The sequence below is a fragment of the Salarias fasciatus genome, chromosome 19 (genome assembly GCF_902148845.1).
Source record: "Salarias fasciatus chromosome 19, fSalaFa1.1, whole genome shotgun sequence".
Lineage (NCBI taxonomy): Eukaryota > Metazoa > Chordata > Actinopteri > Blenniiformes > Blenniidae > Salarias > Salarias fasciatus.
Genome location: NC_043763.1, coordinates 18,922,957 through 18,939,530, shown reverse-complemented (window position 1 = coordinate 18,939,530; position 16,574 = coordinate 18,922,957). Strand labels below are relative to the sequence as shown.

General features: G+C 42.5%; 2 protein-coding genes across 3 annotated transcripts; both read right to left on the bottom strand.

Moving 5' to 3' along the window:
- Positions 1-1,297: 1,297 nt before the first annotated feature.
- LOC115407155 (adenylate kinase 7-like) lies at positions 1,298-7,743 on the bottom strand. Its single transcript, XM_030117517.1, has 18 exons — positions 7,666-7,743; positions 7,408-7,566; positions 7,226-7,334; positions 6,655-6,749; positions 5,634-5,741; positions 5,465-5,548; positions 5,160-5,248; positions 4,920-5,014; positions 4,751-4,824; positions 4,359-4,508; positions 4,136-4,255; positions 3,966-4,035; positions 3,567-3,689; positions 3,457-3,489; positions 3,130-3,324; positions 2,824-3,044; positions 2,520-2,678; positions 1,298-2,445 (listed from the first exon to the last, which is right to left on the bottom strand). The coding sequence occupies exons 1-18, from the start codon at positions 7,741-7,743 to the stop codon at positions 2,407-2,409; spliced, it is 2,001 nt and encodes a 666-aa protein (XP_029973377.1). The 3' UTR covers positions 1,298-2,406.
- A 586-nt stretch (positions 7,744-8,329) lies between these two features.
- On the bottom strand, positions 8,330-16,171 carry LOC115406968 (galactocerebrosidase-like). Of its 2 annotated transcripts, none has more exons than XM_030117269.1 (17): positions 16,002-16,171; positions 15,856-15,924; positions 15,722-15,785; positions 14,787-14,900; positions 14,517-14,656; positions 14,403-14,441; positions 12,447-12,577; positions 11,954-12,109; positions 11,733-11,857; positions 11,531-11,658; positions 11,335-11,424; positions 11,171-11,260; positions 10,944-11,088; positions 10,677-10,857; positions 10,420-10,583; positions 10,187-10,263; positions 8,330-9,417 (listed from the first exon to the last, which is right to left on the bottom strand). In XM_030117269.1, the coding sequence occupies exons 1-17, from the start codon at positions 16,137-16,139 to the stop codon at positions 9,274-9,276; spliced, it is 1,995 nt and encodes a 664-aa protein (XP_029973129.1). In that variant the 5' UTR covers positions 16,140-16,171; the 3' UTR covers positions 8,330-9,273. The 2 variants fall into 2 exon arrangements, with proteins under 2 accessions (XP_029973129.1, XP_029973130.1); XM_030117270.1 differs by lacking the exon at positions 12,447-12,577 and adding an exon at positions 14,114-14,241 and having other exon boundaries at positions 8,333-9,417.
- Between the last annotated feature and the right edge of the window lie 403 nt (positions 16,172-16,574).

Here is a 16,574-nt window from a genome sequence, read left to right as displayed (position 1 = left end):
GTTGTCACTGTGAAGGCGCACAGAACAAACTACAGAACTCTCAGTACCTTCATTTCATTTAACTTTTGTTTATTTTTCAGAAAGCCAACATTCAGCTGAGAAGGTAATTACTTTACCAAAAACATTCATTTAAACACTAAAGACGTAAAGGAATCCCAACACACAGCAGATGTGATGATCTAAGACTGACACCTAGTGGCAGCCAGCTGTAACTGAAACAACCCAGACTCAGCTTTTGTGAATGAAGTCAATGAAATGTGGTTATTTAGAGAAATGTGTGAAAATGCAGAGGTTCTCTCTGTGTACTCCAGAGCCTTCAACATGTGAATTGAGACGTATTTATTCAACACTGCTTTGACGTGTTTTTCCAAAAATCACCTCCATTTTCGACTGAACCAGGAGACATTCAACCACAACCATCCAGACATGCACGCACACACACACCACAAGGAAACATAATGCTTTGATCCAAATAAACACACAGCTTTTAAAGTGAACAAGCAAAAAATGAGAGATTTACCTCGAATAAGCATTTACTCTGACCACCTTCAACCTTTGACTGACTCTATATACTGTATCTATTTATGAACCAAAACATTATAAAATGCAATCATATATATATATATATATATATATATATATATATATATATATATATATATATATATATATTTATGTCATAGAATTTGAAATGTTGCACAACTATTTAAACAAGCTCCTGAAAGATTATTATGATTTTTTTTTATTATTATTTTTTTAATTGGACCATATGTCCTCGTTGCTTCAATAAAAAAATCTCCTAATGGGAACGGTCCTTCCCTTGTCTATCTCTTTTTGAAAATATTAGAAAAACATATGATGATGTTTGGATTTTTTTTTTACATTTCTTCTAGGCTTCCAGCATTTGACAGTGTAGCTCAGGCAGGCTAAAAATAAAATGTACTGAAAACAGGTTATCAGTTAACATGCATACCTGGGTAAGCACTAAAGTACGAGTGCCTCAGAAAATAATACAGGACAGTACTTAAGAAAACACCATATAAAAAAAAAAAAGGCCAAAAAAAGACCGTCTGATATAAATTCAACATGTTAAATAATCAATTACAAATTTAAGGAGGCGCTTTGGTGCCCTCTGCTGGGCAAAATGTGCAACTGCAAACAAATTCAGGGAAACAAGAAGTGTTCGTTCTGCTCTAGTTGGTGGGCCAGAGACCAAAAAAACTAATTAAACAATGATGACTTCAAGAAGATAACATTTATTATTTTAAATTACCGTAAAAGTGTATCACTAGTTTTAAACAAACCTGGATGATAGAAAAGCAAAAAAAAAAACTTCTGCTGTAGACCAGAATTGTTCCTCTGTATTTCTTTTGTTTTTTCTGTCTTCAATGCATTAAAATGTGTAAATATCTATATTTGTGAGATTTATTGCAAAAAAACAGAGCTACTCAGCACCTGCCAACCTGAACAAAACAACTTCAGCAGCAAAACGCACTGAAAAATAACATTAATTCTGCTTTTTTTCCTTCCCATCATTCACTTGGTTTAGGTGAGGATCCAAACTTAAGCACGCAATTAAAAACAAAAACTAGTGAATAAAAACCTGCAATCACTCTACATGCTTAAGAAAGACAAGATCCTTTTAAGGGCCTGCATTCAAAGATTCACCTTCTGAAGTTCTGGAAATTTGCCGTCAGTCATTTGCCGTGTGAGAACGTTCACATAGAAAACCAACAGACATGTTTACATAACATTTACAGACCTCGTCAGGGATGTGTTTTCAGGAAACTCCCCACGTTGCGTGTGTGTGTTTGTACCTGGGACTCACAGATGGTGCATCAAATTATCCGGCGGCAGCCTGCGTCACGATGTTTTCCAGATAAACTCTCTTAATTTCCCCGTGTGGTGATTAGGTATGTACAATGAAATAATTTGGAGGTCCGTTTGCAACCAATTATGTGCACTTTGGAGTCGTGAGTGGCAACATGAGGGAGCCACAAACTCGCTGCCATTTATAGCATTTCATCCTTCCTGGATATCGGCAGCCAAATCAAAGCAATTACGATCCGAGCGTGTCGACTTTTGAGTTTACCAAGTTCATTAGGCAAATTAACTTCCATAATTAGCTTTTGGCTTCGTGCACGCTTTCATTTGCTTTTTGGGGTGATTTTAAGTAATGGCTAGCACACCAGAGCCCAAAGAAATCAGAGCGGAAACCCAACAGGGGCAGGAGAACGGGCCACTTACTAATTAGACCTTATCAGATTCCAAGCGTGAACTGAGGGACACTTGCAATGTGATGACAAGTCTCAAAGACTAATGAAAAAAAGAACATGAAACTGGCTTCAATATCTTGTATTTACTCACATCTCATGTGGGTCCATCAACAAGGACTAATCTCTACTGTTAGTAGTCAGAGGGGTTGTTCTTAAACAAGTACTCCGCCTGGAAGACAACAAACCAGGAGACATCAGCGTGACTGAGATGGAGAGAGGTGTGACGTGTGGAGGGTGGCGTACCAGAAACTCCACCGGGTTCTCCGGCCGCACGGCGCAGCATTCGGCCAGACCCTGGGTCAGCGTCGGCATGACGTGCTCCAGCAGGTAGTTCCTCGTGGAGAGCGACTGGGCCTCCAGCAGCTCCTCCTCCTGCTGCCTCACCACTTCCTGTTTCTCAGTCTGGTAAACGAACACATGGATCACAAAGAAGTAAACACTAACTTTCCACTTCATTCACCAGGAAGCTCTGCTACTTTTTTTTGTTTGTTTGTTTGTTTGTTTTTCCAAATCACCAGGTAAAACCTCTGCTCTCTGTTCCACTCACCCATTCCTTCCAGCGTGCTTCCCTGCACCTGCCCTCTTCCTCCTTCCACCGCTCCTCCTCTTCTTTGTCCTGGGCCTCCCTCCTCAGCCCCTCCTCTGCCTTCCTCAGCTCCTCCTCTTCTTCCTCCTCCCTGGTGGAGCTGTAGTTTTTGGGCTGACCCAGAGTGTCATAGACCTTCTGCATCAGCAGCCCCCAGTCAGGTTCGCTGCTGCTGCCGATCTCTGGACAGATAGAGAACACCGTACTGTTCAGTCACATTAAGGAAGTATCACAGATAGAGAGATCAACCCAGCAGCCGTGCGTCACCGAGGTGCAGAGGGGCGACGTCCATCTCCAGAAAGTAGTTGATGACCGGGTCAGCGTCCGCGTTCTTCCTGTACTCGGCCACCCGCCTCAGGAAGTGCTCCTGCTCGTAGTTGTGCTTTTGGACTACGCTCTCGGGCAGGTTGATCACTCGGTCTATCAGGAAGTCATCTGACGCATCCAGACACAGCACAAACTCTGTGGATCACACAGAAATCATTTTAAGGAAAGGAAAAGCAGAAAAAAAGCTGCTTCCTGTCAAGATCTTATCGTCACGAAGACGATCGTCTTGATTAGACATTGAAAATAAACAATATACAATACAGAGACCAGGTACAATCTTGGATGTGCCATCCTCTTCATCTAAAGAGAGAAGAAAAACAGCCATGAGACTTTATATTCTGTGTACACACTTTTTTTTGTGCATGTGTGTGTCTCACCGTAGAAGAACTCTTTGGCTTGTTCATAAGTCTCAGGAAAACCATCCAGAACAAAACCCTGGTTTCTGCATGGATTTGATTGCAGTTTTTCATTCAGCATCTTCAGCTGGTCGTCCAAAACACCTGAAACAAAATGGTTTGGAGGATGGAAATTTTGATTCAATTCAAATTTAAAAAAAAAAAAAAAAAAGTTTCAGTACTACAGTAGCCAAAACTCACTCTCACATCTGACATTGTGGAATAGAAATATCATGTTATTCACATATTTCATTAGGTAAGTTTTTCACCAAATGCAATGCATGATGGAACCTGAGTAGCAGACCTTTATGAAAACCTCACCATCAAACAACACTCAGTCAATCATCAATACCACAACTCTCACTAGTTCATGGTCCATACCTTCATTCTGATCCGTATGCTTCAGGCTGCTGAGCGTCTCGTGGTTCTCTGGGTCAGAGTTCACGCCTTCCTGAAAACATTGATCCAAATAGGTAAGTCAGACTGTCGCACACCAGAGACATATTGATCTTAATTCATTTAAAACACTAGACGGGATGAGTTAGGGCAACCTGGGGGATGATCTCTGCGTCCTTCAGAGAGATGTAATGCAGTCTGTAGTGCTCACAGATGGCTTTGCACGCCGTGCTTTTCCCCACCGCAGGAGGACCCAGAACACAGACACGGACGGGCTGGAAAGGCAGAAGGCAAGGGTACATTTTGTAGTAAACAAAACCAGAAAGAGTAAATCCTTCCATTTTAAATGAATACTTCATGTTGTTAATTATTACCGACCAGCAGTTCCCGCTCCTGCCGGTACTCTTTCACCACCAGGTCGATGTTTTCCACCAGACCAGACTGACACAGCCAGTTAATGGAGAACAGCGTCTCAATGTGAGCTGCAGACAGGCGGAGGTTGACCAGCATGGAATCAATTTCCATCACCTGTCAAACACGACGAAGCATCAGGTCAACAGATCTGGAAGAATGAGTTCAGCTTTTTGCAAAATGTCGGCTTTCTCTGTCTAAACCGCTTCTAAAACCTGGCAAAACAAACTCATTGTTATAATGCAAGTTATTTCTTTTGTGGAGGAAACAAACTATTATTCAATTGTACTCAAACATATTCTCAATAATCCTCTTATCACTTTCTGATCATCTTAACATTTTCAACACCTGCTCCTTACACTTAAGTCTTTAATAAGGAAGGCTTCCTCAAAAGGCTTTTTGCAGATCTTCCCTGGTCCCAGTTCAGCGGCGACTGCCTGAAGGAGGAACAATTACACACTGGTATAACACCACTCAGTCATGATCCTCATTAAACCATCCATTCCACGTATTGATCACGAGTCACACAGACCTTCACGATGTCCCCCAGGGTGCAGCTGGAGCTGTCAACAGCCAGCAGGTACTGTGGCTCCGGCCGATGTTCGATCACGTTCTGAACCACTCTGGAAAACCACAACAACAGGAGCCATAACGGCATCAGGTAAATTCCAGGTGTATCTCCATGTTCTGCTAAATCTTTTCCACTTCTGTGAATTTGTCAAACCAGTTCAAGCTCTTTTAAAAACATGCAGGTGTTCAGTGCCAAACCTTGCCAGATCGCTGATGTGAATCGTAGGAACAAAGTTGTTTCCGTCTCCAAAGACGGGAATTTCATGTTCTTCTCCCATCCATGAAGTCTGAGAACAAATAGCATTTGAATGAAATACACACACACACACACACACACACACACACACACACACACACACACACACACACACACACCCCAAAACAAAGGGCTGGAAAGTTTTCAGTAATGATGATGAAACTTTAAAAATGTACTAAAAACTGAATCAAGGTTTTCTTCACTGTGGCATGGAAATTTAAAAGATAAAGCCGATATCAAATCTCACCTTAAAAAAGTAGTGGAAGACTTGTTCTCCCATCCCGTACTGCAGTCCTGAAGCCACCACGTATGTGGAGAACACAGCTTTGTTCTGAAAGAAGCCACCATGGAGCAGCGTGACGACCCTCTAATGAACGTTTCCGCTGTTCAAAACGCAAAGCTGAAATTCTCCTGACCGTTTTTCCCAGTTTGACCACCTTCTTCTCTAAGTCGATGTGTGTTTTGAAGTTCCGATGTGCCTTTCTGCTCCTGAAACTCTCATCGGTGAGCAGCTCCGGCTCATCCTGTTACACACAACAATAAGACACAGCGGTCACAAAGTCTCCATGATGACAGTTATCAATGAACACGAATCTACTTGACTTCATTAAAATAATAACAGAATACAGCAGAGGGAAATACACTTCCACCTAACACTCACCGGTTTATTCAGCCAAGATCATCACAAGCAATTCATGGTAATAAGTAGAAGTTCAAAAAGTGACCAAAATCACACACATGCCATTATTTCTGCTTAAGTAGAACTTGAGGAATGGTAGATATATGTCACTACTCACCATTGAGTCATATTATCTTACAATGTTTTAAGTTGTTTTCATCTGGCTCGTCTACAGGAGTACTTTGGAGAAGCTGTTACATCATGGAGCAAAAGCAATGGCCGTGCTGATACTGACATGGTTTAAAGACAATAGTGAAAGCTGAAGTGTTTACATTGTGATAAAGCTGGTGTCACTGTGTCATTCCTTTCACATTGCACATTTTTAATTGATTCATATTCATTTGCTTAAGTGAGTTTTGGCATGATTGAGATTCCACTTGTGTAATTTTGTGTAAATAAATAAATAAATAAATGCAAAAACATTAAAATAATTGTATGTAACAAAGTGAACAGTTCAAGACAAAATGGTGAATCACAGTTGTACTTCAACAATTTGTAGCAACTTTTGTAGATCTTTATATTTGTTATTCATTATCATTATTATTATTATTATTATTATTATTATTATTATTATTATTATTATTATTATTATTATATTTGTATTCCTTTTTTATTTTTGCTGGGATAGAGACTATTTATTAAGCTTAAAACTAAGATGCTTCCACCGATACTGGCCGTTGTTACTGCATGTGTTGAGGAAGAAAGAGGGAGTCATAAAACTGAAGCAAATTGCTGTTACATTAGACGGCAGCACTTACAGGACCAGGGGACTTGCTGCAGGCCCAAGTCATCACCGTAGAGATGAGAATGAATACCTTCGGTTTGGAGAAATGTCCCATTTCATTGTGAAGAGCTATAAATAAAACAGAGGAGGAGTAGCAGATAAATCATTTTCTATCACAGCGTCTATTTATTCTATGCAGTCCACTTATTCACACTCAGTTCAGTGCTGTGAAACCAAAGCATCTGCTGTTTCAGGATTGTATCCCTTATTGGTTTGTTACGCTGGAAACTAAATCCTCTAGGAAGTTAATTTTTTCTGAGAGGGGATACAGCAAAGCTTTTTTTGCAGAAACATCATTGCAAATAGGTTGAGAACCTTACTATAACACAACATAGCAATGGAATTAACTTTATGTTGACTAAAACTTTACATTTTATATTTAAAAAGGCTGATTGATTATTATTCAAATGTGCAGTAAAGCTTTGGTTCTTTTCACAGTATGATTTGCTATGTTAAGATCAAGATGCTAAAGACTCTAACAGGCATTAAGGAGTTAGAATAAATATTTCAGAAATTATTGAACAATGAAATGATCTCAGACTGACCTGAAGCAGCCCAGAAGCCTTCTTCCACCTGATCAGCATGCTGGCTGATGTTGTAGATAACAACATCACAAGACAGCAGTTTGGCCAGCAAATCACCCTTGTCTGGTTGCTGCAAACATAAAATCACATTTTTAACTCGAAACAGCAGATTATTGATCACTGGCGTTAGAAGATCTACTTACAAAATACTTCTCCAGCACAAATGGCCACTCCTCCTCGGACTGGTCTGAGACAGTCCCGACGACCTGGAATCCTCCTGACTCAGTCTGGTCGGGTTCTGTTTCACCGTCCAGGTCTTCAGAGGCATCCCCAGCTGTATCCACCCCGCATTCACACAACAGCTGGAAACACAAACCGCGCGTTCAGAAGCACGCGAGCAAAACACTGCGCGAGACTCGCAGGAAGGGGGCGAGAGAGTTCCATATAAACTGAAGCAATACCTTGGCGATGTTTCTGGACGCATACGAGTCTATCCTGTTGATAAAAACTCTTCTCGGAGCCTGTTTGCTTTTCCCCATCTTCGGTTTTCTCGAGTCGCCGCAACTGACAGAGAAGTCTGTCTACCGTTACCATGGAGACGCTTCCCCGTCGTCACCTATCCAGGAAGTAGAATCTGCTCTGTCACGTGCCTGACATATTTAGCTCATTACATGTGTCCCATTAAACATGATTCGATGAAGACATTAACAGTTTGACTTTGGAATCCTTATCAAATCAATAAATTTGCGAAACAGCAAGGCACGTTTATTTCTACAACATCACTCAAAGAAACTTAAACAGTGATTAAGAAAGACATAAAAAAAAGAGCAATTGAAGTAAAAACTCAGGGTTACTTTGGGTATTGTGGCACACAGCTTTGACAAAAGTGTTTCATTCACATTAGACAACATAGATAACAGGCAGCTCATTCTCTTAGCCAATTAAAAAAAATTAACTACTTGTTTGAAGTCGCCTTAATCATTTTATTCCTAAACAATGCATTGTTGGAGGCCATGTTTTCTACTGGGGCACTTCTAAAGGTTTTAATCTTAGCATGTTGACAGAGTAGTCACAGAACCTGCTTTAATAGACTGAACCAAATATTTTATAGGAGTATGTTGAGTAACCAGGCTGGAAAACAGAAAATTACACTTGAATTTAGGTCAAAATAGAAGTTTTATTTTTTTTCTTTAAATCACACATCCATTGATTCTCAGGTTTATAAGATATATTTGGCGGTACCACATCAGCTGGACAGTGAACAACCCACAGAAATTCGGTGTGTCGATCAAATATCTGATTACTGCAAATCAAAAGTTACTTGGTAAAGTCAGGCTTGTGTCATTAAAGCAAACATCACTGAACTGTCAACTGTGAGCAGGTCAGATTCACTCAAGGATTCTCCAAAGATTTAAAAATTAAAAAAACTAAACACACCCACACACACAGAACACACGCACAAGAACTAAACTAATCAACTACAGATGTGCACACGCCCTCTAGAGGTCACCACAGGTACTGTAGGTTTCTGCTGATGCTTCATACTATTGCCAGGTCTCAGTTTCTCTGTGTTTCTCCAACTTTTTGTGAAAGAATCATCAACAGCAACTGTGCAACTGTGTTATTAACTTGGAACAATCATTTACTGCGTCATGACTGCCAAAAGTAGTGAGGTTACAGCATCGTGTTGCTTTGTAACATTTCAATCCCACAAACTCACAACTGTACAAATCCGGTCAGTCGGTAAAAACAGGTTTAAAACAAATTGTTCACATCCGTGAGGTAAGCACATCAAGTCCCTTTTCACACATACACAAATTATAAAAACTAAAAAGTAGTTAAAATCTCATTTAAAGTGCAAAAACCTGAACAATTCCATCAAATAGTAAAGATAAAGACTGCAGTGCATTTTGTTTCAGGGTGTCTCTGATCTTTCACTGCGTCTTTGACACAACTTCACAGAAAGAAAAGTATTTAGATTTCCTTAAAGGTCACTTAGGTGTTGAACCAGCACATTAATCAAGGCGAGTTATTAGAAAGCACATTCCCATCGTTTCACACAGAAACAGCTAATCTGCCACCACAGCGAAGTTATCGAACTGAGCGAGCTCAAAAGACTTTGTTCCGATAGCCGCCCAGCCGTTCTTCGGAGACAGGACCACGGCATTTTTCCACAGAGGATATCCATTCAGGAGCCCGGACGCCAGGTGGCCCTGAAACAGATCAACTTCAGATGTTAACCATCAGGACTTTCCATACACTATCAAACATTCAAATAAATTATAAAGTTTCCTGTAAGAAAGCAGATTCAACTTAATATAAAACCAAACAACATATACGGAGTTCAAATATGAAACAAAAATGACAGTAATTCATCAAATGTAAAACTTTCAACAAATATTATTTTTAGTAATGTTCATTTTTAATACACCTTTTAAGAATTCTGTGTTTTCACTATTCTAACAGCATTTTTAATAGCTTCATTTTAAATTATTAAACGTGTGATCATTTTTAATAGTCTTTTAAATGTGGTTTTCTTTTCTTAATATCTCGTTTCATTTCTATGATTTCTATGTAATTTTCTGCATTTATTTGTGGTTCACTTTGAATGGCCTTGTGTATGAACGGTGCTATACTAATAAACTCACCTTTGACCTATTTCACCGTGCACAACTAGGTCAATTTTACTGCCGAGCGCTATCGAACATAACAGACTGAAAATGACTTGATGCTTATATTGTGATTTGTAACACACGGGTTTGTGTTCCATGCAGTCAAAACTGATCTAAACACATTTTTCTGATATGAACTCAGAGCTGCTGATCACACTCAGAAGAACTCTATTTGATTTCTTCTCAAACAGCTGACTAATCACCAGTGTTGCATGAATCATTAAGCAAGCTGCCATAAAGATAAAGACCTGGCAGCACTGGTTAAAAAAAAACAAAAACAAAAAAAAACAGACATTATTAGGTTACGTACCGTCACAGTGATTGATAAAGTGTACCAGTGATACGCTCGAGTCCCGGACAGGCCCTCAGCGAGCACCGTCTGTCCAGCTGGAGACAAAAAAAAGAGCGATGTGAGATATTTCATTATACATATCACTTCTGTGTCCTCGATCCTTTCGGACAATAAGTAAAAAAAAGAAAGTATTGACTGTTGTGAACAGAACAACCTTGAAATCTCAGTGGACCCTGACTGTTCTCTCTGACCTATATCGTTTGTCACTTTGTAGGTTCCGTCAGCGAACACCCAGAAATAGACTCCTTTGGCGTTTCGGACGGACTGGCCCCCCCGATCCACCCGGGCCGCGATGAACACGCCGCCGGTCTGGACCTCCTCCATGAACACGTCGCAGGTGACGGTCAGGTTCTGCCTGCACACAAACAGCAACACATCCCCAAGATAAAAACACACTTCCAGAGGCCGCGAAGCTCTGTAACCGAGTCCCCGAAAAAGACCCTCTCACCACTGGAAGTCCCCGACGACGCTGACGGTCTGGTCGGCGTCCGCCACCCACGTCACGGGCCTCTCGGTCACCACTTGACGTAGGGTGAAGACGTGAGGGCCGGGGTCGGACAGGTTGGTGTAGTACTCGAACACGCCCGTCTGGTCGGCGAAGTTCGGCGCCTCGGAGAAAGAAGGGCTCCCTGCAGGCGGAGGGGAGACGCTCTCACAACCAACTGTGAAAGGAGCGTCGAGATGAACGCGATCTGAAACGATGAGCGACACTCACGAACGTCGAAGTCGTCTTTGTACGCTTTGGGGAAGCGAGCGGAGGGCGGCGGGTCGGGAAAGCTGCCTTTCGTTCCCGTGGTGATTGTAGTGAAGGTGTAAACCTCGTCTTCGGCCAGGCTGACGCTGAAGGAGCCGTTCACCAGCTGAAGTCACCATGGACACAGACACACGGTTTAAAGCCGCAGGCGCATCGTGAGACCCTTTTATTTCAGACTGTTCATTTACCTTGATTGGGGGGAGTTTTTTGAAGAAAGTGGGTTGTTTTGTTTTGAAGTTGAACTGCGACTGCCAGACTTGAAGTTCCGTTATGGAAGCCTGGACAGAAAATGAAAGAGTTAACATCTTCAGCTGAGTACTATGAAATCGACAGACATCTCTCGTGGACTTACGAATGATCCCTTCAGCTGGAACGTTGCCTTCTGGGCCGTCACATTGAAGCGAGGCAGCGGAGGTCTGATGCAGACTGAATGATCGTGAGTCTGCAAAAGGGAAATTAAAGGTCTTTGTTCCAACAGATTTAAAGCATCTATTTTCACTTTATCGACTGCAACATCAAACAGGAAAACAAAAAAAAGCTTAGCTTGCCATGGTTTCTATGACGACAGTGAGGTTTCCTTCGCCATCGGTCAGGGCCACGTAACTTCCACCTTGATCCAGGTGTCCAACAGTCTGCAGGTACGTCCATCCAGGCTGGGTGAACTGTGTGGTGTGAGCTGCAGAGCGCAGAGCCGAGCACAACTCAGCAAGTCAGAGGCTCTCTGAAAGGGAATCTGTTTCTGAGGCAAACCTGTGATCCAGATGGGAGACTCCACCACGTAATTCCCGCTCCACGGCTCCTCGGCTGTCATCAGGCCGTCTCTGCCGAACGGCAGGTCCTCGTAGTAACTGGCCACCAGGTTCCAGGAGATCGTGCTGAAGGGACGGCACATCAACTTTATCGATTGAAATTTGGGGAATAACTGCATATTCCTACGCAGTCTGGTCAGATATGCTCGAGTCTTTCCTTACGCGGTCATGTTTCCGTTGACGTAGTTCTGGTTGAGGATCCGGGCCCAGCAGCCTCCTCCCACCTCGTTGTTGAAGGTGCTGTAGTCCTCAGACGACCACAGTTTCTTCTGCGTCTTCAGGGCCTCCGCACTGGTCTTGGTGCCGGGATAATGAGCCCTGTTCGTCCCGCAAGAGACGTCATCAGAGATCAGTCAGGAAACACACAGGCCGCGTCTAAATTCTAAAGAACCGACATAAATATAACAACTGTATGTTAACAGACTCCAGTTATTTGATGCACAATGTGCTCAACTGAAAACACACCGCATGCTGCTCAGGCAGGGTTTGTGCTGTTAGTACGGAATGCGTTGCAAAAAGCACATGAAGATGATTTCTCTCGATAGAAGAACCGGTGCAGCAGGACAGGCTTGTTAAAGCGCTCGGCGTGTCAGAGGCGCGGGGTTTCAGCGAGCGGCGGCGGGCACCACGTCGCGCCCGGAGGCTCGGGTCCTACCCGAGCACGTCTACAGCCGTGCTGAGCTCGGGGTCGAGCAGCACCGACAGGGCAATGGGCTCCCAGAGGTTGTCACTGGCTACGATCCTGACCCTCTGCAGGCCAAACTTGTCCAAAGTGTAGCGCAGCAGCTGACACGCCAATAAACAGGGAAAAACAAACAAACAAACAAAAAGGAATTCACAACTGGGACAGCCTGGATTCAGCTCACCACGTGAAGATTAGTTGTTTTCTTTTAAATCATTAAGACCTGGAGAAACATGTGGACAGTTTGAGTGAAAAGTTAATTTAATCAGTTATTAAAATAAAGAATACAATATTTGATAATATCAGGGGGATTTTTCAACACAGAAGAAATAATTCTCATAATTCCAGCTTAAAAATTATCAGAACGTCTTAGTTTAAATATTTCAATTATGCAGAAATAACTGTAGACACAGTTAACATTAAGAAACAGCGGCACATTTGACAAACTTTAATGTCATTAAGATTACTGCATAAATGCACATCAGAACAAAACTAACAAAATGCAGAATAAATAGGCTGAAAAGAATTTTTGTTTACAGAAAAATGCATTTGAGTATTAGAATTTGGGTTTTGATATTAAATGCATGGCGGATTCGTTTCAGGTCTTAATGAGTTAAAAAAATATATATATATAAAAAAAGGAACTGTCAACAGTGTTTTTCCCATTGCTGTTAAACGTGTAAGCATGGCCCAACACCTTTCAGTTATGTTACATTAAACCCGCAGTCCTGTAAACCTGAGTCACGTTCGAGTCTCTGAAATGGTCCCAAAACTTTTATGTGCAATAAATCACTGATTTCAGTCACAGGCCGGAATTTCAACTTGAATCCCTCTTAGTTATCCGAGTTTAAACTCAGATGTTTAACCTCAAAGGTGTTGGGTCGGGTCGGATGTGAATTCTGGAAAGTCCAAAAATAACCTGAAATAATGATTTTCATGGACTACTGGAACGAGCCAACGTGGGAAAAGCCCTGCAGCGACAATCTAAACCCATCACACTAAAAAATAAGCTCAACAGAACCAGAATATTTGTCTGTTTGCAAATTTGTGTTTAAGTTCATGCATTAAAAAAAAGCTCTTTTCAGGACAATAAATAATTCAAGCAAATGAAATGTCCTCAAGTTCTTGCAAAATCCAAACATATGATGAATGAATGAAGGAATGAATGAAGGAATGAATGAATGAATGAATGAATCTGCTTTGTTAATAAAATGCACGATACACAACATTCTTTCTTCAATTTAGTGTGTCACAATATGATTACTGCAAAAAGAAAAAGTCATTTTTTTCCTTCAAAAACTGAGAGTGATCAATCATTCATTCATTCAGAGAAGTAATCTCAGAATACAGTAGTCATGCACATTCACATGTATGATAAAAGAGCGTGCACACGCGCTTCTGATCACAGTTGTTGCAGTTAAGCTGACGCTCAGCAGAACAACAGCCACGAACATTCAGACCAGAGGAGGAATCAGCGGGTGAGACGCAGAGAAACATGGCGGACGGTGACGGTGTGTGTGTGTGTGTGTATGTGTGTGTGTGTGTGTGTGTGTGTGTGTGTGTGATCAAACGTTAAGCTGCAAAACCTGACAGACCTGTCCGTGTCGAGCTCCGTGTGAACTCGGGTCAACAGTACTTACCCAATCACCTCAACCGAATCGTTGAGGTCTGGGTCGGAAATCATGGAATTGGCGATGGCCCAATCACCGTCCGCCGCGATGATGCCGACGCCGGTTAGACCGACTTTATCCAGCGTGTTGCGGAGCACCTTCAGCAGTAAAGAGACGCTCTGAGGGGAGCTTTGTTTTCTTTTCTTTTTAAATCCTCTCATTAAGTGAGAGTCGCACTGCTTCTCTCAATGTTGGTGGCTGTTTTTCTCCTTCACTTCATGCTATCTTGTCAAATCCATGAAAGACCAATGAAACTTACCTTGATGTACTTCACATCGAAGTTCCGCTCGTTCCAGATCTGTGAAGGATTCCAGTAGAGTCTCATTACATCTACTAAGAATCATCTTTAACATTTACATGCATGAGTACTCACCCCAACGTAGTCGATGTCCAGGTCATGGTACCTTTTCGCCCCGAGGAACCAGTTCACCACATACGAGGCCGTGATGTCTGGAAAGTCATAAGGCCAGTTCTTCCCGTGGCCCACCCACCCAGGAAAAGCCCAGGGCAGGCCTGCACGAACAGAATAAATCCAACATCTTGATGAAGCAAGGAACTCACTTTAAGATGCAGAAGTCAATGTTTCACTCTTTACTCCCCCCCCCCCCTCCAAACTGCTGACAGCTGTGAGGCCTCCTCTCACCTATGAGTGTGATGTTGGGGTTCCTCTTCTTGGCTTCTTTCATGAGCCACCACTCGTAGCCGCGGAAGAAATTCTCATCATTCTCGTAATGCATGTGGGAGGGCTCCGTCCCATCTGAGGGGAGTTAACAGCTCAGTGTGAGTAGGACGACGGGAAAACACACGCCGTTCGTTCAGGCAGGAAATTTACACGGTTATCGCCAAGATGTTCAATCATTCTGCTCTGCTACAATAAGAATCAAACTATTCCCAAAAGGGGAATTGAGATTTTTTTTTCCCCGAGAACTATTTCACTGGCTGTGTTGAGTTTTTGCCTTGCTGGCCAGTTATAACCAGGTCTCAGATCAATGGTGCAGCATTTTCAGGGACCACAAACTGTGCACATTATCTATTATTGACGACAGCTGACGTGAGTTACACTCCCCACACGCACACAGGACTTTCCACACATGATCAGCAGCTAGTTTTTGCTGTGTAAGAGTGTTCAATCTTCACAAGAGCAGGACACTTTATCATGTGACACTGTGTGATATTGTCTTCTTTTTTAAGTCTCACACAGTTGAGCAGTCACACATAAGCAGTTACAGACTTGTTATATTCAGTCATAAGTCATGGCTGTCACTTTCACTACTGCTTGGCAAAAAGTAATGGACAGCAAGCTGTGAAAACACACCTAGGTTGTTTAAAAGAAACGTCTGCTTAAAATAAGGTTTCATTTTTTGGGGGGGGAGGGGGGGTTGATTTTGAAATAGTTTGACAGCATGAGGGTTCCATCATATAAATGAAATTGTGCATCAGGGTTGTAGTTTGTGTTTAGTTCAGGTAATTTATCAAAATATTTACACTATTTTTCAATAAAATAACCATGTGTAGGAATATTAACAGAAAGGACATTATCTATTTTTCTTATAAACACAGATGTCAGTAATCACTTGCCAGTCGTCTGAGCGTCTCCTCCGATCTCCACCTTCAGGATGTGCAGAGAGGCTCCAAAGTTTGGCTGCAGCAGAGAAAACACCCGCAGTGAGCGATCGTTCATTAAAACAACCTGGAGCTGCGGTCACACACACCTTAAACAGAAAGTCCAGGATTTGGCTGCGGTACGGCTCCGCATAGTTCACCAGCAGCCGAGAGGTGGCCTGCACATGACACGGGACGTGAGTTGGTGTCATTGTTGGACCAGGAAGTGGTGATTTATTGTAAGAAGGAAACTCACCCCGCCGCCGCTCAAACCTCCGATCCCGTCAAACTGTCTCCCCAGCCCGCCTTCGTCTCCCAGCGGGTAAATCTGAGCAGAGCCGCCGGGCTCTGCGGACAAAAGCAGGGCAAACACACACAACACACACCGCAGCATGCTGGCAGACGGAGCTCATCACACACACTGAGCCCGTCACATGACCGCTGTGGGGAGGAAGAGGAGGAGAGAGAGGAGGAGGCTGCACTGCGCGACGACAGCCACTAGAGGGCGGCGCAGGCCCGCTGCAACCACAGAGGGTGCATTTATGAACAGAGGATGTGGCTCATAAAAAGAAAAGAAGAAATCTACCCGGAAGTGTCCAAAACTTCAGTGTCCACCAGGGGCTGGCTCCAAAAAGGCTGTGACTCCAAAGACTCCTCAATAAAATATCAATTAAACTGGATCGGCTGAGTTTGAGAAAAGGGATCAGGTGGTCCACCTGAAAATATATAATATCGATTTTTTTTTTTTGTAGCGCGTTAACTTTTCATAATATGGGGGCGTGGCTTCTTGATAGACTTGTCTGCTCTGGGATGATTGACAGATCCTTCC